This window comes from Falco punctatus, assembly GCF_963210335.1.
Source record: "Falco punctatus genome assembly, chromosome: 11".
NCBI lineage: Eukaryota > Metazoa > Chordata > Aves > Falconiformes > Falconidae > Falco > Falco punctatus.
Genome location: NC_137591.1, coordinates 1997806 through 2025493, shown reverse-complemented (window position 1 = coordinate 2025493; position 27688 = coordinate 1997806). Strand labels below are relative to the sequence as shown.

Below are 27688 nucleotides of genomic sequence, written 5' to 3'. Positions count from 1 at the left end.
ACAGCTATGGAGGGGAACGGAAATTTTTGCATTCCAAACAATACAGATCGAGTTACCTTTTTCAAAACATTTTTCTTCTCTACCAGAGAGGAGACAGAATTTTTACTGCTCATACAAGTCTGATATCTTTCTAACATACCATGACTTACAGCTTATGTTATGGTTGTGGGTGAGAGCATTATTTATTCATATAGCATTAGAAACAATAACTCATTTTTATCGTTCAATAACCATAGAACTGGAGCCTAGACAGCTGCAGAGGTAGACAGTAAGCCAAGAAGCAATCCAGCAGCCTTTTCAGTGTGGGTTAGAGGAGGGACAATAAGACAGGCTTCTACCTTCTGCAGGCAATGCAAGGGTGCGCCATCGGTCCTTTGCTTCGGGGAACAACTATATTACATTACAGCATTGGCTTTACATCAACATTGAAACAGTGTTTAGTTACAGAAAACCACAAAAAAGATGATGTATACAACTGTATATGGTTAGAAGAACTGTATAAAGGAGAAACCATGCAACTAATGGTGCATTTTGCTCACTTAAGCATGATAGCAGAAGTCATCTATCAGTGCAACCTTCAGTTTCTTCTGGCTGTAGGTTCACCATCCTTGAACACTGAAGCCTAACATCTTGAATAAAAAGGTCTATCTAGAATTCGCCCCTTAAAGATGTATTCTACCAGACAGATGTGAAGTGAAAGAAACACAAAGGGTCACAGAGGCCTTTAGGTGGGATGGGAAGGGAGGAGGCAGGGAAAGGCACTGCTGGGAGAAGTCAAAACGCATCAACAAAAGTACAAATTGCTTCAAAATTGCCCACAGCTAGGGTCCTCTGCTCTGAAAAGGTAAGCCAGGGTCTCCAGAGTAACAAGAAAACGCTACACAAAGTTCCTTTAAAAAGACAATAAACACCCTGAAGTTTAGATACGCTGGTCTTGCTGTAAAAACCTCAGAAACTACCGCACACGATGGAGTCGATGTTTTCTGTATGTTTTGTTTAGCTTCAGTCATTCTACATAAGACTTTTGAATAAGACTTCTACATAAGACTCCAGGCCCACACCAGTACCGACTTGTTTCTGCCTTTACAGATGCACCAACTTGCATGTCAATAAACACACACGGAGTTTATACGCCCAGATAAGGTTGCTGCATCAAATCTGTGTGGAAACAGTCAGTTCATCCTTTCCTGGACATGCTCACAGTGACAGTATGGGATATAACTGCCCTCAGATATGCTTTTGCCAGGATGCTGCCAGGAGGTCATCACTGCAAGAAGGAAGTGGGGCTGGAACACACTTATTTAGGCACCATAACTGAGCAAGTTCATGAAATGGAGCAGCTGAAGCCTGCCAAGTACCAACACAAATATGCTTTGAAAACCTGAGGCAAGTCTGTACCAGCTCTACCAGATGTAAAACCCTCCTAATTACCAGGCACAGGTCCCAGAGAGGGCTCTGAAAGAGGAACACGTTCTGAAACAAGCACGTGCATACTACAACTTACCCTTTTTTCACCACCAGATCACCAAACTCCGCGAGCCACAGCTGTTGGAAAAGCGTTGGAAGATGGCTACAGAACCATCTAGTGCTTTTCCGCGGCGGAAGATGGCTACAGAACCACTTGTTGTGCCAACAGCAAGGCACTGGGCTCTCACTGCAACCCGCTCACGCTTGCGAGCTCCCTAGAAGCACACTGTGGCACGGTCCTCAGCTCATTCAGGTCAGAAACGCCTCTGCAGATCTAAACTGGCACACACAGACTCTCCACTGGGGCTGTGTCACTGCAGGCGCCGCCGCACGTGCTCTAGCCTGTAAGGACGCGGAAGGCGCACACAGTGCCGGTGCCCACAGCTTTTCACCGGGAACCCTCTGTACGAACGCAGGGCTGCCTGCTCTCGCAGCAGCGGCACGCACAGGGCAACGGGCAGCGGAGACATAACAAGACTTGATGAACTTTGAAGTTCAGCTCCAAGAACAAAAATAATCTGGTCTTCATAGTTCTGAAGGGAGGCTGTTTCACGTCTACAAGTAAGCATGAGTCTTTCAAGCACTGTGTCCCCCATATATTTGTCATCTTTCAGTTATATTTTTGTTGGGAATATGTGGTGGCACACTCATCCAAAATGATGGGAAGGGGCGTGGATGGTATCTGTGGTTTAGACTTGCTATTTATACAGTGTTTGGAGGTGGCTCTGTTATGCATCTGATGTGGATGCATCAAGATTTTTCTGAGCTTTTTTTTTTTCTTGCACACATGACCTATACCATCCAGATTGATACAAAGTTCCTTTCCACAGCAGCCATTAGTTAGGTTTCCATGAAACACTAATTTGCCATCTCAGATCCGCTATTTAGAAGACCAGCAACACAGATAAATGGGAACATAAGGTTAAACTTGGCCCAGCTAAAAAGAACTACAAACTTCATTTCAGAAGCCATAAAACCAACTGGAATGCTTGGGATTAAATCCAACAAAAACAGCTTTCATTATTTCATCTTTGCAATCCAAATGTTGCTGCTGCCATCGAGTCTGAAAACCAGAAAGCAGAAGATATACTAGTATGTGCCTTTCTAGACCAATGGATTAGAAGCTGCCTCTGAATTTCCATCAGTCTCTGCACTGGGGCAATGGCTCCTGGTAGAAGAGTTTTGTACAAAGACCCTTCAAGGCTGTCAACATAAAATACATATGTAGGTATATATACAGGCATAAACACCCACTTTTTTTTTTTTTCCAGCACAGCAGACTGGTAGTCTTACCCTAGTCTACTCGCAGCCTTTCAGTAGCAATCCTCGTTATCCACAGTGACACACTGTTTGGCAGAGGAGTGAATTTTAAGAAGATTCATGCCTTATCCACATTAATATAGAAATGTCAGAGGGTGATTAACAGTTTGGGGGTTGTGGTGTGTGCCCTTTTCGTGCACAGCATCAATGCTCCTGCAGCTCTGTGAATACCAAGGGCAGGCGATGTGCCTGCACAGGCATACATGCACCGGGGAAGAGGGAGAGAAGCAGCAGCTGATGTTCCGCTGTGCTTGGCTTCAAGATAAAAGGTGTTTTAAACCAGTGTTATTTACCATCAAAACAGTGGATAGGAGGAGCAAGCACGAGGCAAGAGACTGACGGTCAAGTCAGTTTTTACTTCTGGAAGTGCTGAGAGACAGCAGAGTATTTTAATTATTCAAGGCTGAGCCACAGCAGAAGAGGAAGAATACATGCAAGGAAGGAAGAGAAAAAGCCACTGCAAACCTGCGCTCAGCTTCTGAGACGTTAACATGTTTGAGGAAAGCAATTATTCGCTTCATGCACGTTAATCAAGATTCTCCAGAATTTCCCAACAATAAAAGGTAGGCATAGGTAGGTAGAAATTTCTGTCTTATTCAGTACTGAGAGCTGAAATTACCCATGCCAGGAAACTTCACCTCACAAGAACCATGTCAGAGCACCTCTGCACGACATGCTCTAGATTAACCTTGCCCATACAGATCTTGTAATGACCTCTGGATAATTTGGAGCCTGGTAAATCACTTCTGGTATCAGCAGCTTAACTGCTGATTGACAGCCTCACCATATCATGAGATTATATTAAAACCCTTGCAGAAATAAGACGGGTCTGTTTAGATGATTACACATTCTAGGGATGACCAACGAGGAGACATGCTCCTGCTAGGGTTCCCAGCTTTGAGCTTTCTCGATGACTCTCCATTCACAGGGCTATGAGATGCTCTGAAGCACATCAGAGCTGTGACCCTCTGACAGCAAAGAACCCCCTGGTACCTGTCATGCTCTGAGCACCACCAATATATTATTTTTTTCACACTGGCATTTTATTGCCAGACTTTCAGTGCCCAGGATCTTTTCCATGATTCACTTTATAGTGTGATATTCACACAGGATATCTTCACTCACATTACAATAGTCTAAAAATAGAGAAGTTGTTTCAGTAGATGCCTCTGTGCCAGCTGCATACTAATACAGCAGTCTGGGAAGAAGCATATGCAAGCAAACAGAAGAAATGCTAGAATTATTTGCATTACACTTCCATGCTTCACCAGCTCTCTAAAATTACAAAACCTACCAAAGAGACCAAAATTGGATGAATCTGAACAGCAGTCTGCAGTGCTCAGCCATCTGACTGTACACAATTGCTTTCCAACTGCAAAAACCCCAGAAGTCTCACTTACTAGCAGTTTAAGTTCACTAAATATAAAAAGAAAGGAAAATGTGTGTTTTTTAGACTGAAAATTTGTCAAGGCCCTTCTGTACTGTTACACTATCTGAAAAATAAAGGCGCTGTTACCCAATGCCCAGCACAGTGCAACCATCACTTTGATGCCCCAGGGTCATTGCACTACTGGGTGTCAATTCAGTATTAAGAATTACAGGTTTTCTTTTCCACAAGGTGAAAAGAAAGGCAGGAAGAGCCCAGCTCTGGGTGCTCCTGAAGCCTACAGCAGTCAGAGAGCAAGCAGCACCCAGGTCCCTGCTCTGGCTAAGGACAGATACCACTGAATTATTTCTTGGCATGCAGAAGGTTGTACTGCAAAGCAGCTCAGAGAGAAGGACTGATGTTCCCTGTTAAGAACCCTGCTGCTTGCCAAATGCAGATGGCCCAGACCCATGACAATAGACCAGCCCAAAAAACAAATTAAAAGAGAGAGAAATCCCCTCCAAACTCACAGCACATCCTCTCGGCCTTCTCCAAGGTATCCTGCCCATGAGACCCCAGCAGCAACAACTAAAGCAGGACTGAATTTTTGAAGTGACCCTGATGCGCAGGGAACAGAGATGACCACCTAACCTACTGAGGAAAGGGGACTTGCACATTTGCTACCAGCAACCCCATCCACGGATGGCCACAGTGCTGCGGAGGGGAAGGAGAGGTGGCTCCAGGAGCCATGTGGACACCCATCCTGTCTGAGAGCAGGGACTGTCCTTCCAAGGGCAGGAGCTATTTTGGAGAACAGTCCTTGACGAGCTAAACAGCCTTCATCCCTCTCCTGAAAGCACCCGGTGTTCCCCAAATCCAGTGATGGGAACCAGACCTAATTGCGCGGTGATGGAGTAACACTTGAGCTTTAGAAGAAATCTTTTGTGTGCAAAGGTATTTCTTACAGCTGGAAACCAGAGGATGGCTGCTGCTCCCCTGGGGATGCGGCCGGTGGCACTGCAGATGGACGGATAGATGGATGCACACCGGCACTGCCATGCAGGGGTCTGGCTGCTGCCCTGTGCCAGCGGTTGGGCAAGCACCCGAGGGCTCCCTGCAAACAGGGCGCTTTGCACTGCAGCAGGAGCAAGTCCTGCTTGCAGATGTTGCTGTCCTCGTGAGTGGCACTAAGATTTCCCATCGCAGCTTTTGCAATTGAGGTACAGGCAGTTTTAAGATAACTTCATCTCATTTCTCTGTCCATTGCTTTTGCCTGTTCTGGAAAGGTTTTTTTAATAATTAAATGCACAATGCATCAAAAAAGGACAGGGACAGCTTGGGCACAGAAATTGCCTTTTCCTCCGAGAAACAGCAAGTCTGAGTCCCTCCCAGCTTTCCGTGAAGGAGAAACACAAGGGAAGTAGCTCAGCTTCTAAACATCTGCATTTTGAAAAAACTTCTAAACACCAGCATTATGCAAGTCTGGAGCAAGTTCCCAAGACGAGTGTGATTAAGGCTGGCTCCTCCTCTGAAGGGTGCAGGTCCCACAGGGTGTTTCAGGAGGCTTGGTGCAGCTCTCCTGCTCTCTGGGGCACCTGGCCAGGGCTGCCCCTTCCCTCCGCCCCTGGAGATCCCTTGCTGGTGGGATGCGGAGGGCTGACACACAGCCATGACTCCGGCTCTCCGGAGATCAGGGGAAGCATCGCCTGCATCAGACGCGTGAGTCACCCTGACAACTCCCTACAGACAGCCCCACCGCCCCGGAGCATCCCTCTCCCAGGAGGGCTGCAACAGCCAGCACCCTGGAAAAGCTGAGCCCGCAGACTTGAGGCAGATGCAAGTTTTTGTTCTGTGCATGGGCCTTGCTTACAGATTGCAGGGCAAGGGGACGGCCAAGCAGCTTTGAGGAGGAAAGTGGGTGACAGTTTGAGGTATGGCTCAGCAGCATTCCCAGCAAAGACCAAGAAGGGGAGCGTGGCTGAGCGCAGGACCCAGCACATCTTGCATGAGCTTCAACATTTTCAGACCACACTGCAGGGTTCCGGGAGCCAGCAGAGCCCAGGGTGTTTCACAGGGAGCCTGGCAGCCAGCTCCTTCAGGTGGGTAAGAGCATTTGCAGCTACCAGGCGGCGCTACTTTCCTAGATGGTCTGGGGCAGCTTCAAGACAAGTCATTATGACTGTGACTAGCAGCGGCTTAAACAGCTGCGATGCCTTCCAGGAGCCATCCCTGGTTTGGCACCAGCCCCTGCCAGCATTAACTACAGCAGGATGACTGCTGGCTTTGAGGTCCCTCAAAGCTTAAGAGAGAGGAAACTTGAACTGTGTATTTAAAAGAAGAAATGAGGTTATTTCACATTTTCAGTATTGCCTCTTTGGATGACCTGATTCCAATTACTCGATTGATGAAGCTCTTAACACTAATGCAGAGTTAGCAGCAAAATACAGGGACCCATATGCAATTATTTCGGGTTTGTTTGTTGTTGGTTTTTAATCTATTACAACACAATCTAGCAACTAACAACTGTGTTACTCACTAGTTTCTCAGATTTTACACTTAATTTACATCTGCCTTCAGCTTGGCACCAAGTGTAGGAAAAGAGCATTTTAAAATACTTTCTTCAGTCAACAAAAGAAAACCTTCAAGATGTGCCAAGCAAGCTCAGACCACAAGAACTATTAGTGTCCCTTGCCTCCAAATGCTTCTTATAAAGAAAAATTACCAGCACCTGCTGAACTGATAATGACCAGAATCTGAGTCTTTCCCAGCTGCAGAAGTGGTACAGCTCACCATCAAACCTTGCTTTTATTACCCAGAGGGCAGCCCAAGACAAGCTTTTTTGCTTTTAAATCCCAAAAAAAGTTCCCACCTTTAAGGACTTGGTCACTGAACAGCACAAATAATGACCTGAACGAAAAGGCTCTCTGCCCAGACAGGAGAAATACTGTCAAAAGCTTGTTTAGCATTCTAGCAACCTGCTCACAGGTGCTCAGCCAGTTACTGACTCCAGCTTAGCTGTCTGACTTTAAAAGCCTCCGAACAAAGTGTTATTTCTCTAAACGAAATCATCTCTTGAAGCCTAAGAAGCTGAGGCCCTAATAAAATCACAAAGCTACTCTCTCTGTATTTTAGACGTAATTATAGGGATAAGAATAATATGTAAGCTTTATACAATCTCATCTTTAACTTGTCTTAATGATGATACATTAAATAGCTAGGGAAGAACAGGTCCACGCTGAGCAGGCAAGGCAGCGAAGGAAACAAAGCTGCCATCAAAGCTCCAGCAGACCCTGGGTGACCGGCTGCAGGCTCCAGCTCCCCTGGCACCAGCACGGAGGTTCGCTAGTCCCCAGCCCCAGCCCAGCAGCCAGGTTCCAAGGCAGATTTGCTCCCCGAACTGATTTGCCACACAGTTATGTGAACACTAGAGCCAGACCTCCAGGCAGGCTGCAGCCAGAGGAACAGCTACAGAAGCCCCAGTTCAACCAGTGTGGTTGAATGTTACTTATTCATTGTTAGGTTCCAGCTGTTCGAGAGAGGGATTTTTCCCAAACACTTTAAAACATGCAAACACATATACAACTCCTCTTTCAGTAAGGGGCAGATCAGCCTTGCCCTGGCTGCTCCTAACATCCTTTTGAAGAGTTTTTGCAGGGTTACTTTTGATTTTGGGTGTTTTGGTTTTTGGTTTGGGTATGGTTTTTTTTTTTATTTTATCCTCTTGCAGGTACTAAGGGTGAATCCCAGTAAGACAGCTTCTTCCACAGTTCCTGTACTTACACAGTCCTCCAGTTAATTTGGACAGCTGTAGTTTCAAGGCCAGAAGCGACTTTCCATCTGCATGTATCAAATCCCAGAAAAAAAAAAAAAAAGTATCTCACAACAATCGATGGAAGGTAGGGCAGCTATTTCAGTTGAACAACCAACCTCAAACTGAAAAGGCTGAAGTTGCTATTGCGACAAAGGTTCAGTAAATAAACATCAACTCTTCTGCAACTGCTGCCCAATGGAGAGCACGTGTTTAACAACCCAGACACGAGCATTCCTTCTTACAAGCTCCTGATATAAGCTTACAGATCAATAATTTCGTTTACTGACTACTTTGGCTTGCACTTTAGAAACTTATCACACAAAAGGGCTTGGCAAAGACAGAGCAGAAGAGCATGGCTTAAAGTCTTCAGCAGTGGGAAACCAGTTTGAGTCTTGAGATAAAGGATTTTGGGGGCAGGGACATTTATAAAATTAAATAAAAAATTAAAACCCCTCACAACACTGATTTTTCACCACCTCAACACAGAGTGAGACACCCAAACTAGAGCAGTGAGGTGACGCTGCTGCTCCGGCAGACGTGGTGCCTCCAGAAGGGACATCCCCACTCCTCACTGCTCCAGCAGATCTTCAGCACCGGCCCTGGCACTACCTTGCATGGCAGCAACCAACTCAACCTGCTCACTGCTCAGAGAGCTCGTCCAGCCAAACCCAAGCATCCGCTGGGGAGGCTGCATGATGCAGCTCATGGCTGGGCACGTGCACACCCAGCACAAGGCATGGGATGGGAACACGTAGAAACAGGAGGAAAGAAGCAGCTGAAAGGGTTGGGCTGTATGTATTAACAACTGTGAACTGTTGCTGTGCACTGAGCATCCTGGAATATTTTGAAAAACTGTATAAAACCCAGGAGTGTATGCTACAACAGCAAATTGCTGGATTGAAACCAGCGTGATGGGCTACACACTTCCACCGGGAACCTGCTCATGATTGGCTTAGCTACTCACTAGTGTGGCATGAACAGCCCTGCCTGCAGAGATATATGTTGAGATGTCTCATTACCGATTCCCACCTTTAGAACATGCTCCTGCATCACCTCACTGCATGGAGGCACTGCAGCAGTTAACACATGGTGCAAGAGAAAAGCGACTTTGAGAGAAATGCATTGGGAAATCTAACAAATGACAGAGTGACTTACTCAGGTCATTGTCCATCTTGAACGCGATGTCCAGCTGCATGATGAAAAGCATGAACTGGAACCAGGGGCTCATCTCCTTGCTAGGGAGGGGAATGTGCACGGCAAACACAATATCGTTGGCTTCAATCTGTTTGCTCACTGCCTCGTCGAAGTCTTTGAGCTTCTCGCAGTGGTTGGGTCCCCAGGGCATCAGCCACTTGGTTTTGTGGTGGTTTTTTCTTACATCAATGCACTTCACTGACATGTAAGGAACAGCTGTAGTGGGGCTGGGAGCTGTAAATGGAAGAGAAGTGCATTTTTAGCATCTTGAGATATCTTATATAGTGGTTTCCGCACCAAAATATGCGGCTATATATTCAACTATTTGAAGGCAATTTAAAACAAATGCGTTAAATTATTCTCCTTCACAGATCCTTGATCTTGCAGTTAAGTAATTAAGTTTAGTGCATCTACAGACATATTACTGACTTTGTAGTGGGATCAAATTAGGATTAGCTAAAGCAGCTGGAATCTGCTGGTTCAGTCTCAGATACCTTAGTTACACCAGAAATCATAATGAAAGTTACTGGCGTCTTTTTCTGTGCATACACCCTTCTGGTTTGCTCACTCAAGCCAATCCACGTACGTGCAAAGCACGTACCTGTATTGCAGACCTAGATGGACAAACTAATCCTAAACCGTGTGGTCCTGCAGAGCAGGGCAGGACTTAGCAGAATGATGTGAACCACGCACAGACACACATTTCCTTGAGCAGGAAGGCTTTTCTCACTGCTTGGTAAGAGAAGACAGCAGCGCCACTTTGCATCTAACCCAGCCCAGCAAACTTGCTGTGGGAGCCGTCTCAGCCTTGCTAAAACTCCTCCTGTGGAAAACACCGGGTACACTGGCTGCCTCCATGATGCTCCAAAGATCCTTGCTCACCCACTGCTGCTAACTGTAGGAAAACCTTTTGCAGGAAGGTAGTTCTTCCTCTTCCTGTAAGTCAGGTGTGAACTAATGACTATTACAACCAAAGATTTGTCTCTCTTTCCCCTAGTTAGTATTTTGTGGTTTTTTTTTTTTTTTTTGAGATATTGGGAGAAGAGAAGCTGAGCAGAGATCTTGGCTCTGAAATGCTCCCCAAACTCTGCCCTGCCCCATCACCACAGCAAGCCACAAGGCTTGGTGCATGCACTTCAGATACTAATTTTGATTGCATCAGGTCAGTGTACAACGTCCCAGATCAGACAGAACTACGGAGGAGTATACTGCTTGGGCTTTATGTCAATGAGGAAACAGCCCAACCCTGACATACAAATAGGGATGAAAGCAGAAGAGAAACACGTTGCACCTTCAGCCAGAATTTCAGCATATAACATCTCCAAATCTCAGAGAAAAAAAAAAGCTCTTAAAAACTCAAATACATTTCCAACACAGTTCGGCCATGCAGTCTTCTTATGACAGCAGTTCTGCCCTGTTTCCAATATCATTTGGGAAATAAATATTTTAATGCTATTTTAATGCATCACAGAACTGACAAACCACGGAGACAAGCAGAGCTAGAGCTGCTCCAGTTCCTTGTCTCCCCAGTATGATCCAAGGGGCTTCCACAGGTCAGAACATCCAGTGACTAGAAGGTTGATAATTCTCCTGTCCCTTACGGATCTATTCCCCTTTTGTCATAGAAAGTATTTTTTTTGCACAACGGCCAGCTCCATATATTTCCCTGCAATTAAGCCAGAACGGTCTTATTTTTTGAAGTATTACCAGGGAGGTACCATTGACATGCTGTAATGAATTCCTTCCAGCTTCACAGCTTTGGGGAAACAGACAGAGCAGGTTAACTCTATTCAAGAGTTTTCTTGGTATTTGTTTTCACTAGAATTTGAAGAAATTAAAGTTATGTATTACCAAGTTGTGAAGTGACATTGATGAAAAACCCCAAACTATCCAGCCCTTTTTAAAATGAAAATAAGGCTTGAACTTGAAAAATTTAAGTTCAAATTAAACCTAATAATGTAAAAATGCTCTAACACAAGTGATAAGCATTGAAAGGTCCCTATCTATGAATTAAAACAGAATTAGCACATAGAATAACAGATACCCAGGCACACAGAATAACAGATGACTTAATGTCAAAGTCTGCAGAGAAAAGACACCAAGGTGGTCATGTAAAATTGGGGATAAGCTGGCCAGCCCGTGAGCTCCTGCAGAAGGTTATTTTCACGTTGTCACCATCTTCGACCTGGCAGATGGCCCAGGTCCCCATCCCTGGAAATGTTCAAGGCCAGGCTGGATGGGGCTTTGAGCAAGCTGCTCCAGTGGAAGGTGTCTCTGCCCAGGAACCAGGCGGTCTTTAAGGTCCCTTCCAACCCATCCTATGATTCTATAACTTCCTGGACAGATCACAGCTAACCAGCAAACTCCAGCAGCAAGCAACAACACCCTACCTACAAACTTCCAGGTATTCCAGTAAGAAAAAAACCTGAGCAATGCCCACCCAGCCACCCGCAGCCTCAGCCCGGGCAGGGCCAGCTCAGGGCTCCCCGGCTCAGCACGCCGACATCTGCACACGCTACACCCAGATGATTCAGACCTGGCTCCCTGGTAATTTGGACGCAGCATCACAACACCAGCTCTATTGCTTTTTGGGATCCAAGCCAGGAACCCTGCATAGCATCTTCCCTAACGTGCCACCTCATCAGAAAGATGACATCCGCACTCCTTCCTACAGGCAGGGGAGAGATGACTCAACGTGCCAGTCGGGAGGAAGTTATTAAAAAGCAGTTGTTTATAAACTGCATTTTTTTCCAATTTTTTTGACAGCAGTAAGTTTCTTCTTGCTGAAGAGCAGCAGTGATGCTAGCATAAAGGGTGGGCTGAAAGGAAAGGGATTTGCTTAAGCAGAAATACTCCCAGATTCATACCTGCTCTCGCTATCAATCCACAGCCTAAGCACATCACAGAGATGTAGCACTGCTGCCTCTCAAACCCTCGCTGCATCCAGCAGTCCCCCAGGAACCACAGAAAGCTCATGTGTTACAGCAGCCCCCCCAGAAGAACAAATCACTGATAGGCCAGAAAGAAACAGCAAAACCAGAATAAAAAAAAGCATTCAACAAGCAAACAAAAAACCTAGCTGCAAGTCCAGGATTACAGAACACTTCAATGACATGCCACAAATGCATAAAATGGTGCAACATTCCTTCATCATGCCTGGATGCAGAACCTAGTAACCACAGCTGAGACTGCAGCTGTAAGTGAGTATTAGGAATATTGCTGTGAAATAAGCCAGCTATCCAGGCCAAGCTCTCCAAGCTTTTTAACTTTGACCAATCTCGGTGTGATTTAAGAGTGGGCATTTCTGAATTAAAAGACATTGTTACTTCTACAGAGAAGACTAATGTTTCTTGCTTTGATGCAACTCATTATAGCCATAAATACATGTTTTCATCACCGACCGATTATGATTTTAAATACTTGGCATGCTCCCTTGAGTATCCCCTCTGCCAAAGTTACAGCTTTGAGGAGCAAGAGACAATCGCTATATATATTCCTTGTTGGGAACTGCACACCAAACAAACGTCGGCACTTGGCTCCCATTACTTATTTGGCTCCAGTCCCATTAAATTCAAGCGAGTGTTGAACCAAGTGGAAAAAAATGCTTTGTGAAACTGCAGCCAAGTCAACTAACAGTATTACAAAGTGCTATGCAAAACAAAGCTAGCATCGAGGGATTTCAGTTAAAACGTGGTGCCAAGCAGGCTGCTTTCAGCTATTCTGCCTGTGGGCTGGTAGATGCTTCGGCTTTATATATTAAATGATATATGTCAGCCTGTAAATAATTAAATAGCCATTTATGCATAATACAGCGGATAAGCTTCGGCCTGTGTTCCAGTCTGCTTGCTGTGATGAGAGGCACTGCAGTAATTAATGCAGGTACCATTTGGAGGGGTTAACAAAGTAACCAAAGAGCAGGGCTTTTATCAGGAAAGTTTTGCAGAAGCTGGTTAGGAACGTGGCTCCCCAAGAGCCCACTCACTTGGGTTGGGGCTGCCTGGGGAGCCCCCATGAAAGAGCCCCAGGAAGGCATCGGGCAGGGACCCCTCACACCAAGGGCTTCAAGCCCTGCGGTCACAGATGCCAAAAGCCGTAGGCATGAGGCTGCCAGAGCTGCTAGCACTGTCGGTGGATACTTCCAACCCCCCTACTTAAGAGAAAAAACTTCCCACAGACAAGTTTAGAGACAGGATGATTCACAGCAAACGCTTTCAGAGCAACAGGCAGGATCTCCAAGAAGCCAGCGTGCCTGTGCCCAAGGGAAGCACCTCTGTCACCTTCCTTAGCTCCGATGGGACAGACCTTCATTAAATCGTCCTTGAAAACCGTGGCAAGCACAGACATGAAAATAAAACCAACGCAGTCTGAGCAACCTCTCTTTTGCAGTTCACTGCTTTTCATACTAGTTTGGGGAGTGAGTAGTTTAGCCCCTTTGAAGTTTGTTTGCAGATATGCTATAAACACAAAATGTCTTAAAGGTAGGAGGCGACCGGCTGGCACAGCCAGCCCGTGTACTGCTGGGGATCGAGGACATGGCCCACCACATCTCCTCCAGCAAAGGCTTCGGAGGTGCCCGGCTCACTGCAAAGGCCTCAATGCTATCCCAAGTTAGAGGAGGTCAAGGCAGATCCTGCTGTCCCTGCCAAGGAAGCATGGCTCCTCGTGAGCAGCCAGCGAGCCCCCAGAGATCCATGTGCCTTCCAGCAGCACAGCCACCGCTTCCCGGGGAGCGAAACCACATCAGACATCCAGGCAAGTTTCAGATGAACTTTCAAAGCCATTTCAGCTACGTCTTATGGATTGAGTCAACTTTTTCATATTATGTCCAGGGAGATTTTTCTCTCTTTTCATATTGGCAGCACCATATAGCCTATATAAAAAAAGCCGTATAGCTCAAGCATATGAATTTTCTCAAGGTATGTCCCCAAGAAACAGCAGCAGTTAAAAGCAAGGGAGACTTGGGGGGGGGGGGCAGACATAAGTTGAATTGCTTTCAGTTTTGAATGATCCAAACCCACTCAGTGTTGTGTTGAGCTGGTAGCGGTGTTTCACCCAAGGATGGCAGTGTTATAGAGCAACTCCAGCTAAAGGGATCTGAAAGAGTCATCTCAGCATACTTTATAGCTAGTAGCCAGAGAGGTCAAAAATCTTATGACCTGATTCAGCAAAAGATGTCATCATTTAGTTTCTCAGCACTGGTGACCATCCTCATTGCCAAGGTAGAGAGGATTTCTCTCCCTCTTCTCAACCAGATTCAGAGTTCTTTCACTCCACATAGACTAAACAGAGTAAGAGCCTAGGCAAACAGCCAAAGTGATTGATCACACAGCTGAGACACCCTGAGCCATCCAACGCTGCTTCTGCTCCCCTACATTCTCTACAGTAAAACCCTACAGCATCTGCTGAAGGAACTCAGCATCCTACCCCAAATACCCAGCAAACTGGTAACTAGCAGGGTACTTGGAAGGGACCTGGGGGATCCAGGGCTGGCCGTCACTGGTGTCATGCTTTCTTGAATCACTGGGTTAGACCCTGGTTACCACTTTGCTCCTGATTTTGGTTTCCAGAAATCCTCAGAAGCAGAAGTTTTAATTCCGTTCAAGACAAGTGCAATACTGCAGCCAACTAAATTACACAAACGGAAGTATTCTGGCGGTGGGGGAGCTGGCAAGTTTTAGTTGAGACTTAACCCTCCTGGTCTGGTTACTTCAGATGAAAAATAAACACCTGTTCCTCCAATCAATACAAGCATAATTAATTAATTACAGCATCCCAACCTTTATTTTGTTAGGGTGAAGCCTCCCCATGCCAAGCAGCAATCACATTTACAATCTGTGTATATTTGGTGATTGCATGAGGGCACCTGCTGGGGAGCACATCGTACGGACATAAACACGACTGGTCAACACAGTTCACTTTTCCACTCTGAAAAGTCACAGCTGGTTTTCCATAGAGCTCCCAGATCTTCCGAGTGCTTTGTCCCCTCACCCGCACAGATGCTTCTGCTCTTCTCCAACCAACTCACTGCCTCCCGCTGTTGGGTGCATTTACAGCTGATGCTTGGCTGCCCCTACAGAAAAATTAGGGTCCCAAAGCTTAACTGAGTTGAGGTTAAGTACAAAGACTGACAATAAGTAACACTTGAGGAAGGAGGCCTTTTGGTGGCCACAGATCTTAGTGAGTCTTCAAACATACGGAAAAATGACATTTCACCTTCACATTTTAAAAAAAAAAAACAACAAAAGTTAAACCAGTTATGCCTTTAAGAATGGTAGAAGAAAGCAAGCCTAATTTCTCCAAACAGCTACCCATTGTTAATAAATACCTTTTCAACATCTTTGTGCCACAAGCAAAACTTATTCCCACCTATCTCTTGGTTTTACCTCTCCTGCAAAGCCCAGTGGTGATGGCACGTGGTGATGGGCGAGGGCAAGTGCAACAGAGAAAACTCATTTAGAGAAACTCAGCACCATTTACAGCTCACTGGACTTCCCCTGAAAGATGTCAGCAAATAGCACTGAGCAGCTATAGAACTTTTTATTATTAATTTTTTTTTAAATGCTCAAAGCCCCAGTTCAAGGCTTTAACTTCTCTCTAGTACCTCAGTAAGTAGCTTTCCTTCAGTTTCAGCTATACTGTCCTTGAAGCAATCTATCTCAGGTAAGCATTCATCTGTTCTTTTCTTTTCTAATTAAAAAAAGCAAAAAAAAAAAAGCAAAAAAAAAAAAAAGCAAAAAAAAAAAAAAAGCAAAAAAAAAAAAGCGGCAAATAAGATCCTACCTGTAAAGAGGCTTAACTCAGGAACTATTCCTCAGAAGAAACAGTTTTTCTATATTTAGACTTAATTTTTTAAATTAAAGAAACTCTCTACTCTAAGTGAGCTCAATTTTTCAATATTTTACAATAATACATATGCCTAGATTTGCATAAGAGCCACCATCACTCAGTTTATTAGATTCAATAAAATTAAGTAGATCTTTAAAATGCTCCCACAATAAACCCTCGAATAATTCCTTCTTTCTTCCCTCCTCCATACTCCCGCAAACAAGGCATTCAGCCCAGTTACAAGGATAACATCCCCTCTCTGCTCCCACATGAATACTTACCTCTATGATATATATTTTGCACCTTCTCATCTAGAACACCTACAGCATTTCAGATTAACTACTGACCCTTGCTCTCGCACTATAAACAAGCCCTTTAGAAACTCTCAATTGCATTGTGTCTACATTGATTAAAGCTTGAATCCTACTGACCTCATGTGGTGTTAACTTCTCCCATGCACCAGGAGCATTCTGCTTTTCTACTCAATTACCCCCTTCTGTGCAGAGCCACCACTACCCAATGAGCACACACAATGGACTTCTGCTTCATTACACTAACCAACAGCAGGATAGGAATAAACAAGCTAATTTATCATCGGACAGACTGAGCTTTTCCAACTAGAACACTGAGAACCTGAATAACATTACATATACTTATTATTTGTAAATATGTATTTATTGCACTGTGAAAGTTTTCTTTCCTGACCTTGACGCTACCGGTTTAATACATTAGTGACAGTGACCACTAATGAAGTCTTTAAATTACTGGGTTTTTATTACTAGTTACTATTTCATGAGCTACAAGAAAGCCTTTTTCTGAACACTGGCAGCTTTTATGTGCAGAATTGCTGTATATTTAAATCTCCTCACTCATCTCTAAAGAAAGCACAAAACAAAACACCTCCCCCCCCCCAGAAGCTCACTCCCCTTGGGGAGGGTCCTTCTTTCTCATCATTTGGCTTCAAGCTTTATCAAGGCCACAGTCCTTTAAAGCCTCAGGGCACCATTCCCATCCTTAGTTACAGTGGGAGCTGCCAGACATGCTATTGTAGCTGAACACTTCTATTTCTGTCATCTCAAATAGGATTTTTTCAATACTACAGGTTTCTCTGTCCTTTTTGGGGGTTTTTTTTGGTGGGGTTGGGTTTGTTTTTTTGTTTCGGACCATGACTATGAACTTGCCCAAACCACCAGAGCCTAGTTTGGGAGATTCCTGACCCAAGCTGGTGTTCTGCATCCAGGTCCCCTGCTTTGGATGCGCAGAGCAAGCCAGCAACAGGCTGTGCCCATGCCTGTTCTAGGGACTGCACTGGCTCAGGCTCTTCTGCCTCATGTGGAAGGTGGTGGGAGTCCTGACCCAGTTCAGGGGACGGCTGGATGACGGCGGTATTTGGCATCACGGAGGGCAGCCTAGGCCTCTGCCGAACTCCAGGTACCCTCTTACCAGACCCGGGTGGGAAGTGAGCTGCCAGGATGTGGAGGTCCCTAACCACACACTACAGCCAGCCAGAACAGTCATGCTGAGGTTTTGAGCAAGTTCTATGCTTATCTCCCTATAACCGTGCAGTAGCTCGAGATACGTGTGCATATTCATGTTGGAGGGCTAGTTGGTGTTGTTGGGTTTTTTTTGCTCAAGATTTGTTCCTCAATGCTACTTTTGCAGCTTTGGGCCATACTAGCAGAAAAGTTTTCCATGTAGCACACAGCCTCTTTAGAGCAGCACAAATTAGAGATTTTCTTCAGCAAGTTCTCAAAGAGCCACAGAAGCAGCTGTGCCAGCAGCCTTTAAAACTGAAAGTGTAGTCGGGATCCCCACTGTGGGAACAGAGTCCAAGCACCCTGCAAGGCTGCTGCCACCGAGTACCAACCAAAGGGCTTCTGGGGAACAGTCTTGCTCTCGGAGATAAGGGATTATTCCCTCAGCCCCAGGCAAGTCACAACACAAGAAAATCTTTATGAGGCAGTAGAGTACAAATATATTTGCTGGGAGAACTAAATGAGTGACCTCCACGATTCATATACATATGCAACAGCAACCACAAATGCAAATGAAGAGAGCACTAGCAGTATGAGTTCCATAAAGGCAGAAATATATATTCAGAAATATTTTATTTAAAAGAAGGAGAAAGAAAAAAAAAAAAAGCAGAACTGATCTACTAATTGCCACAGGCAGTTTGATCTTCTTCCAAGTCGTCCTTTGTCAATTCTCGACTCAGATGAAATGCATTTCCTGCTACGCCCAGCCAAGATATTAAATCCCTGCAAACAGAGGTCTAAAATAGTAGTATGACCTGACGTTATCCAGCAGCTTTTCTCCTGAGCGACAGCCTGAAACTCCCCAAGTGGCAAACTACAGATAACAAGATACCTTGAACCCGCCAATGCTCAAGATATGTAAAGAATTTCATCTGCATTTGAATAGGAGGGAGCAGATCCCCAGGCTGGGGCCAGCAGCAGGCAGTCCTGGGGCAGACTGACACCTTGCCACCCTTCAAAGGCTTTCCGAGGCTATCAGAGAGTTATAACTTGGCCTCAAAGACCATAAACGTTATTTGCTAACAAAAAGACTTCCTGCATAAGGGTTATCCCTTGCAAAGCGCAGAGAGGCAGCACGACCACCGCTTGGTAAGCGTTCAGGTCATGTTTTAAAACCAAACCTGCTTAGTTAGAATCAACACAAAAGAAAAAGAGAGGCAGCAAGAGGACCATCCTCTTCACATAAACTACAAGGCAGAGAGCTTCCCTGAAGCATCTCCCCCCGCAACTGAGAGAAGAGCAAAAAAAAAAAGCCCCAGCACCTTGGAGGATTTACAGCTGTGCCACCCGCTCCTCAGGCCCCCAGTGCGGATGTTTCTGCCTGGGAACTCTCAATTTCTGGCACATTTGCCCATTCAGCTACAGTTACAGCTCTTAAAAAGAAGAATTGAGCAGACCTAAACTAAATAGACATGACCTTTCATGTCTGCTTTTTCATCGGCTCCCAGTGCTTCTGCCAAGGCTGCAGCACTAAAGGAATGTGTCTATACAGAGAAGTCTATTGGCATTCATGTCCACGGTACAGCACCGACCTATTCAGCACAGCTTGCCCATCTTCTGGAGAGGCCAGTGATGAAAGAAAGTCAGGCACATAAAAATGGTCTTTGTCCTGGAGCCCACACTCTTCCCTAAGCAGGCTATATCCACATACCTTAGAAATCAGAGTATCTCTGCCGTCAAAAGATCAGTTCAGCCCTAAGAAGGTAATGAAATCCCAGGAAAGAAAATTAAATCCTGGAAACTCACTGTTCAGGAGCCAAATCAGACATTTAGATAATGAACTGGAATTGTTGATAGCTACTCAGCCGTTTATACACATGACTCATTATCTCTCTGGGCGAGACACACAAGTAAGAGTTTTATTTGCTCCGGTCAAAACAATTCTGTTTTTTCAACCTTAAGCTGAGGCAAGGGAGCAGTGAACCTGCACCTTCTTAAATGCATCCCCCTCGCCTCAGAAGACTCATGTGCTAAATAAATACCTCCACTTTTCCAATCAGTTAAATTTGTAAAGTGTACTTTTGGGCACCAGACTTTCAGTCCTTAACTGTATGTATGCCTGCTCCTGGACTTTCTCTTCATCACAGAGAGGTTATCCTGCATTGGCAGCTCATCTGAACTGAAACCAAGATTATCTATCTATCTGTGACTTGGGATGAGGCATCCTTGGAGTCCTGGAAGTAACTTGCATAAAATAAGTTATTGAGCAACAAACCAACCAAACAAAAAAAATACCAGTTTTGAAGCAGGAATATTGCTGCACAGACATCTGTTGCCCAGTTTCCTCCCGCACCTTCCATTTCAGCCTGCCTATCTGCCCAGCTTTGCTCTTTCCTACATCCTCCTGTGGTACTGGAAAACCAGGGGAAAGATACACATTGCTTTGCTCGACTAAAGCAACGGGGAAAGACAGAAAGCTGCAGGGGAGGTGGGGTAATTTCTTGACCCTGGGTTGCTAGAACAAACCACACTGTTCAGTGCAGGACAAGCTGGCTTAACAGCACGCCAGCAAGCGTGCCAGAGGCTGCAGGTTTGTACGGCTGCCCCGCTGCTTTTGTGGTGATGAGGCAGTGGCACAAAGCCCACCGAGATGCACAAAATCCTGCCTGGGTGCCAGCAGCACCTGAGAGGCTCAGCATTCTCCAGCACTCTGTGGGAGCTGCAGAGCTATGGAGCATTATGAAAAGTGCCCCACGCTTTGGGACTTGATTAACCCAAAATTTCCTGCTATCCCCATTAACTCCAGACGGATTTGAGCAGTAAAGTCTGTTTTCTTTCTTCCCTTTTTCTTCTTCTTTGTAAAATGGTGTGTATATATATAAAAGAATTCCAGGATGCAAAGGAAATTAGAAAGAGGGACACCAACAACAGCTTCCCACAAGGTATACAGAGGAAGAAAATTTGTAATCAAAAGCTTTGGTTTACAGCAAACCAAGAGGCATTCAGCCCACACTAGAGTCAAGTCAGATTTCCATACAGACAACACTTCTACCACCCAGCCAGCAGTCAGGAGAGGACACAAGGTGTCCTAGCTCAACTTCGGCCCTGGAGCAGCAGTCGTGGCGTGACCTCCATTGAAACACCCTGATCCAAACTCCCAGTAACAAGCATGGCCAGACAGATGCTGCAGCTGGTCCAGATGTGGGAAGGTTTGTCCTCATGCCGAGTCCAAGACCGTCACCAGCTAACCTGGCTTCTTATACTTGGTTAGCACAACTCAATGCCTGTTTAAGCCTGGCAGTACTCCTGGAGCCAGCCAGGATGCCAGGTATCTGGCTAAACCCCCACCATAGACTGAAAAGGCAGAGCATACATATGCATAGCATGCAAGGGCTCCTGGGACTGCCAGCATGACTGTAAATTAGCGTTAGCCTAATTTCTCACAAAGATTAATGCTGCCTTGAATGATAACAGAAAGCATTCCTGTTTGATTCCATTCTCCTGTAATACATGTATGCTAGCATTTATAGCAAGATAGTTGTAATACAGCCTTGTGTTCACTAATTTTATGAATAATTTTTTATCAAGTACTGATACATCCTTACTGAACGCATAACACGCACAATCCAGAAGCATAACCTTTAAACAAGATGCTTACCACAGAACAGAGCAGACACCCAAAATTCTGCAGCATTTCAAAACAGGACAGTTTGAAGCTGCGACAGTCCCAGTTGTCTGGAGCCAACAGTTCATTACCACAGCATGACAACAAAGAAATGGCTCAATAAAATTTTCTTTTGAGGCATTTTCTGACCCCCCCATCTTTGCAAAGCCTCCTTAGACGGTCACAGGAGCTTCACCTCGGTAAGGGAATGACTCCCATACATGTACATCTCATGCTTTGCCAACAGAGTTCTAAGCAAAACCCATGTGACAGCTAATAAGACTCCTGCTTCTAGATAAAAAGAGCTGTCAGAAATGTGCAAGCAGTATTAAAACTCAGACATTTCGCAGTTACCTGCCTAAAAACCAGCTAGAGAACCACCACTGGCAGAAACCCCCAGTTTCAGAAAAATGAAGCTTTGTTGTCATTGTCATATCAGGTACCAATGCATGCATTTTTGTATTTTGGACTTGCACAAGTAATCTGTTAAAATAGAGCACTTAGTCATTGTTTTGAATTATGACCTAACTGACTGCTAAAGGAAAGGCTGGTTTAGCTTTGTAGCTGTGTTCCAGTTGTGTACATATTTTGGTTTGTCTAGACCTGAATAAACTAAAATAACTAGATCCTTGGTGCGCTGGATCAAACCAGACCAAGAACGCTATTTCAGTGACACCTCAGCTCCCATCCCACCTTGTGTCACACCTCTCTGAAAAGCAGCTGTGCCATGTCATTGCTGCCAGAGCTATCAGCAGTGTGAGCACTCATACCACTGCTTCACTCCCTACCAGCTGCCTCCAGCCACACCACAGAACATCGGCCACCGACCCATTACTCACCAGATGCCTCTTAGAAAATGCCTTGTGCTAGGAACTAATTGAAGGGGCCAGGACCCCACAGCTGCAAGCCCAAGGGTCCACCACATGCCACTGGCTCAGAGCTTCCAGGGACACAGGGACCCCAAGGTCGAGGGGAGATCCAAGGCAGCTTCCCGGGAAGTTTCATGTAGACCCCTGAGGTGCGATGCCCTGCCCGTGTGTTGCAGTGCCAGATGTGGACCACACTAGTTTACATGTAAGAACTTAAAGAGTTGTTTCACAGGCACATATACGCTTAAGTTTCCAGCTCCCAGGAGGAGCCCCTCAGCCCTGCTGCCCCACAGCCATTACACTGAAGGGTGTGGAGGTGTGTGTATGAGCCTCTTCACTCAGAAGTGGTAAATACTGTGGATGAAAAACCAGTTTGGGTGATTGATTAGGGCAGTTTAATCTGCTAGAAGATCAGAAGTGGGGTTTTCCAGCTATTAAAGTTTGTTTGCCCACAATAACCCTTTAGGACTCGCCCGCAGATAGATGCGCTTACTCCAGCTGTATGAAGTTACTCAGAGTTTGTGCAAGGCATTGAGATCCAGCCCCAAATCACCGACCTGCCTAGGCAGCTTTCCAGCCCTAACATCAGCTTGGGCCCCCCACCCAGGATGGGGATCCATCATGGATGCAGAAACAGCCAGTGAGGGAAGGAACAGGAAAGATGGAAGACTGAACTAATAGCATCCAAGTTCTTTCATCTCACAATCCCTACAAACTTGAACCGAAATACTTCTGTTTATTCCCTGTAAACAGAAACATATCTATTTATCACACATGCCCCCAGATGACAACAGAAACCTGGCTTTCTGATACCAACACCTTCCATTCGTACAAGCAACTTACTTTTTTTTTAAACTTGGAAGCAACAAGCTACTAGAAAAAACACTGAAGTTGAACACCGAGCCTGGCTTCTCCACGTAACACAGGCCAAGACGTTTTATCTAATGAATCAGCATCGCATTCAGTAACCCGCTCCTGAACCAGCTCTTAAAGAAAAAAGGAAAGGGGGAGGGAAACCCAGCCAATCCTGACAACCTTCAGTGTTGGTTCAGGCCCACAAGACGAGAAAAACTGGGTTTTATCCACTATGTGCCAGCGACAACTTTGTGATTAAGCAAAGACGAGGAAGCTAGAGAACAAGGGGAACTTTAGTTTTTAAAAATTTTATGTAGTAGTATATCTATAGCTCTTAGAAACTGAAAATTAGAGAGGGCACAAATACAAAGCACTGACGTGCACCAGAAAACACAGAATCTGCTTTGAAGAATGGCCACAGATATTTTTTCAATATAAAGACCACCGCTTGGACAGCCCAACCTTAGCCTCCCAAATAAGTGCAATAATTTTCCCAATGCCCCTTCAGAGCAATGGGACTTCAGCTGTCCACAGCCCGTATGGAAAATGCCAGCAGCCCCCGAGAAAAGCCTGCACCAGAGGAAGGGGGGGGACGGTCCCTTGGGTGAGCCAGCCCTGGCCCCAAGGGAGAAGGGAGTTGGGGGGAGGGTTTGGGGGGGCAGGATTCCTCCGCAGGAGGGTATAACCCACCCCCCCTCCCCCTCGCAAATCGCCAAAGTAGCCACATAGACACGAAGCTCATTCCAAGGAGCCGGCGCATAACTCAGCTGCTTTCTAGTAAAAAAACAAATAAATAAATAAATAAAAATTCCCGGGACTGCCCCAAAACCATGCTCTCCTCCATCTTTCTCCTTCCAACTCCAGGAAAAAAATAAAAATAAAAATAAAAAAACCAAAAACCCTCGGAGGTAGAGCGATGGCAACTCCCGACTGCAAGTTTGTTGCCAAAGTTTCCACCCGTGCCAGCGCTTCCCCAAGGATTTTGTAACGCTCCCTGCGAGCTCCTGAAGAAACAAACACAATCTGGGCTTAAAAAAAAAAGTTTTATGCGAGGAGGTTCGCGTGCGAAAAGCCGGGCTGCCCCAGCGGCGCGGGGAAGCGGCTGGGGGCAGGCGGGACGCGGGGGGCGCTGCCCGCCCCCGGGGCTGGGCGGGGGGCAGCAGCACGGGGAGGGGAGGGGTGCGGGTTCAACCCCCCTCCCGGGCAGCCACAAGCCCCGGCCGAGCCCGTGCGGTTTCCAGCGGGGATCGGGGGGCGCAGGGGGGGTCCCCGGGAGAAACGACCCCGGACAAAAGCGCGAGTGCGGCGGCGCGGGGAGCGGCTGCTGGCGGGGGGGCGGCGGGCACCCCACCCCGGGACAGCAGGACCAGCCCTGGCCTCGCCCGGGGCAGCGCCCATTAATTTCCCTTTTTTTCTTTCTTTTTCTTTTTTTTTATTTTTACTTTTTTTTTTTTTTTTTGTTATCATTCTGGCAAGCGGCGAGGTTTCCTCCTGCGGTCGGTTCGGAGGCCGAGAAACGGGGAGGGGCAGAGGTAAGAAAAAGAGTGGAGGAGAAAAAAAAATTTAAAAAATAAATATATTTTTGAAAAAGAACCCAACTTTGCAATGCAAGGCTTCCCTGCGCGACCAGTCGCCATAACTGAAGATTTTTTCCCCCCCCTTCCTCTTTCTTTAAGTACGGACTGAATCCAGGCCAGAAAAACTTTTCCTCTGCCCCTTCTTTTCTTGCAGGCACTAGAGTGAAATGTGCACAAAGAGGCCCAGGGAGCCGTGTTTTCTTAACTACAATAGCAGGGCTAATTAGATCATAGGAGCGAGTCAGCGATACTGTAACAAGTAGCTAAACAACGCGAGCGAGGCGAGGAGGAAGAGAAAGTTTGCACCTTCGGCACTCACCGATCAGCCCTCCCACCAGAAAGGCGATGACTTGGAAAACCAGCAAGATCCCCCCGACGATGCAGAGCTTTTTGGTGCTCATGTTCTCGATGATGGCCCCAGCCATGTTCGCCCGGCGCTGGGCGCCCCCCGCCGCTCCCCGGGCGGGGGGCCGGGCGGGCGGGCAGGCTCCGCACTGATTGCCGGGCCCGCCGGGAGCCGGCCGCCGCTCCGCCGCCCGCCGTGATTGTGGCCGCTGCCCGGCTGCATGTGGCTGCTTTAAAGGAGCTGGGAGCGGGTCACATGACGCCGCCTCCGCCGCCCCTCCCCGGTCCTGCAGCCCCGCCGCCGGGCCCGCTCCGGCCCCCCGGGCCGCTCCCCGGGCGGGCTGCGGGCGGGGCGGCCGCGGCCGGCGCTGCAGGTGAACGCCCGGGCTGCCGGGCTCCTACGGGCGGTGCAGGCGGCGGCAGCCTCACGGGGGGGCAGCAGGACGCGAGGCGCCGGCCCCCGCCCCCCCCCGGCACCCCCGGCCCCCCGCCGGCACCCGGCTTTCCGTTCCGGCTGAAACGCGCCGTTGCCTCTCCCGGCTTGCCGGCGGCCCCGTGGCGCCCAGGCAATGCTTTGTCCTTCCCCGAGCGCTCCCTCGATGCGTCTCTAGCCCGCGCCAAGCAGTTTCTCCGAGTTTTGCCACCCTCCCTTCGTCCCTATCTCCCAGGCGAGGGCTGGCAGCGGGGATGCTGCGGTCCAGCCGGGAAGATGCTTGCCGCCCGGTCTGAGGCGCTCTGCTTTACGCGCTGACCCAGGATGACTCCACTACCCCCTGCCATCGTCTCTGGTTTTCAGCGGCAGTGCCTTCCAGCAGTTCATGGGATACCACAAGGATCCGTGCTACGCCGCCCTCCTAGCCGTGCAACTTCACTGCACAGAGTGCCATCGCGCGCAACCAGACCGGGTGTTGCCAGTAACCTCCCTGAGGACAAACAAGCCATGAAAGGGAAGAACTGGTGACAAAAACATAGATGAGAACTACCAAAATGAAAATCGGGTCGAATACTTAAGAGGCACAAACCAATGATAAGCTGAAGCAAAGAGTCAGCGATAAGAAAAAAAAGTTCAGAAGAAACAAATGCAAAAACCCCCAACAAAAAATGGCAGGAAGATTGCAGAAGTGGTGGCAATGCAAGGTGGTAGCCCTGTAGCCAAACCTACTGGGCTTCCAGGAATGCATTCGGTCAGTTTGGGATACAGAGAGCATCTGCACGCTGATTTGCCTTGCCTAGCCTAATGGGAGCGTGGCGCATTACAACGGCATGGGTAAGCAGCATAGAAAGCGAATCTGGAAACTCAAGGAAGAGCAGAGAAGCAGAAGGCGCGGGGTTTCACTCGTAAGGAATGACTGTGCCAGACCTTGGCCATACAACCTATAGTCAACGCCAGGAGGGGAGCACAAGAACTGTATGTACCTGGTGTTTCGTTGATAGATTTTTAGGAAGAGGTGCCCTTCAGAAAGATGGAGGGTATGTGTCCCTGCCCAAGATCAGGCCTCAAGCACTCACTTGCTTTGCACCCTTTCCCTGACCAGAGAAGGGACCACAGCTGGCAGCTGGTGTCCCCCTCAGGAAGTGGGCTGATTGCCCTCCTGAGCCTCGAGCCCAGTCCTCCAGGCTCCATGCCTCCAGGAGCACTCAGTGTGCTGGGCTCCCAGTGTGTCAGAGACACGCAAAGGCATAATGCCAGAGGCCGGCCGATGATACCGCGGGGTATCTTGGATGATGTCATAAGATGCCATGCTACGATCAAGATCCTGGCTACAACAGAACCCATCTGAAAAGCATTGCAGTGGTGATCCCCAAATGCTTATGCTGGGTTTCTAGCACTAAGTCTTTGGCATCCAAAGTTGGGCTTGAAAAACAAAATTAAATTAAGCTCATGTGCTGTTGTGGTGTTTTACTTCTGCGATCTTTTCTCAATTTGCAGAGCTAAATAATTCTTCTCTTCCGCCAATGTAAGTTGGAATTATAGGCGTTAGGGATAATTTTAAACATTTTGTGACTGCAGGACAGATTAATTTTCCAGCGTATTGCAAGTTTAACTTTTTTTTTAGTTTAATCTTTACTTTTACATTCCAGTTATGACTTCAATGTTAAAAATAGCTCTTAATGGACAAGTCCTTTGTACCCATTATGATCCCACTAGGATCATTCACACAGACGCGCTTCCAAAATCAAAGCCTGTTAGTGGCTTTTTGCAGAGACAATTAAAGACTTAAAATACCAAATACTTTATATTGAAATGATAATAACAAAACCAACGCATAGAGCAATTGCTATTGAATTGCTATTAAAAAGGCTAATTTTGAAATATCTAATACTAATCTAACATTTGATTGAGTGACAACTTTTGCTATTTTCTCCGTTGGAAATGGCACAGGCTTTTGAATTCCGTCAGTTCCCTTACGGTCTGTAATCACCGCTGACTGGGAGAGAGCCTTACAAGTCCAGGCCACCCTTCAAGGTCCCACAGGTATCCAAATGCAGGGACCTGTATGACCAAACATCTTTGGAGCCACGAGTGCCACTAAATCCAATCTGCCTTAATGACTCTACAAAAGTTGCATGCTACAGTCGTCTGTTAAATGTCCTATTTGTTCCAAGCAATGTATTTCTGGGACAGAAATGTAAGAGGTAGAGCAAAGATCTTGCCATCATAAAAACTCTTAAGTGAAAAAAGTAAAATAACAAAAACATAGGAAAGAATAAATTTATAAGACACTTGCCATCTCTGCCACATTCCTACATCTTTAACACTGCAAAGTTTAGAGATATTAATCACATGTGACTTTTGACACACGTCCAAAGGGCGTATAGAGCAAATACCATAGTGAGTTGGGACCTCTCTTTTGCCAGAAAATGACCACACACAAAATCACCCAAGAGAGAAACTGCCCCAAAGCATATCAGAAAGTAC

General features: G+C 46.6%; 1 protein-coding gene across 2 annotated transcripts in view; it reads right to left on the bottom strand.

The window, feature by feature from the left end:
- Positions 1-24943, bottom strand: part of WLS (Wnt ligand secretion mediator) — a 36855-nt gene extending 11912 nt beyond the window's left edge. The window contains exons 1-2 of one of the 2 annotated variants that reach the window (XM_080406721.1): positions 24743-24943; positions 9120-9392 (exon numbers count right to left, since the gene is read on the bottom strand). In XM_080406721.1, the coding sequence (XP_080262847.1) occupies positions 9120-9392; positions 24743-24848 (379 nt within the window). In that variant the 5' untranslated portion in view covers positions 24849-24943. The remainder of the gene's footprint in view (positions 1-9119; positions 9393-24742) is intronic. The other variant, XM_080406720.1, reaches the window with a different exon arrangement.
- Between the last annotated feature and the right edge of the window lie 2745 nt (positions 24944-27688).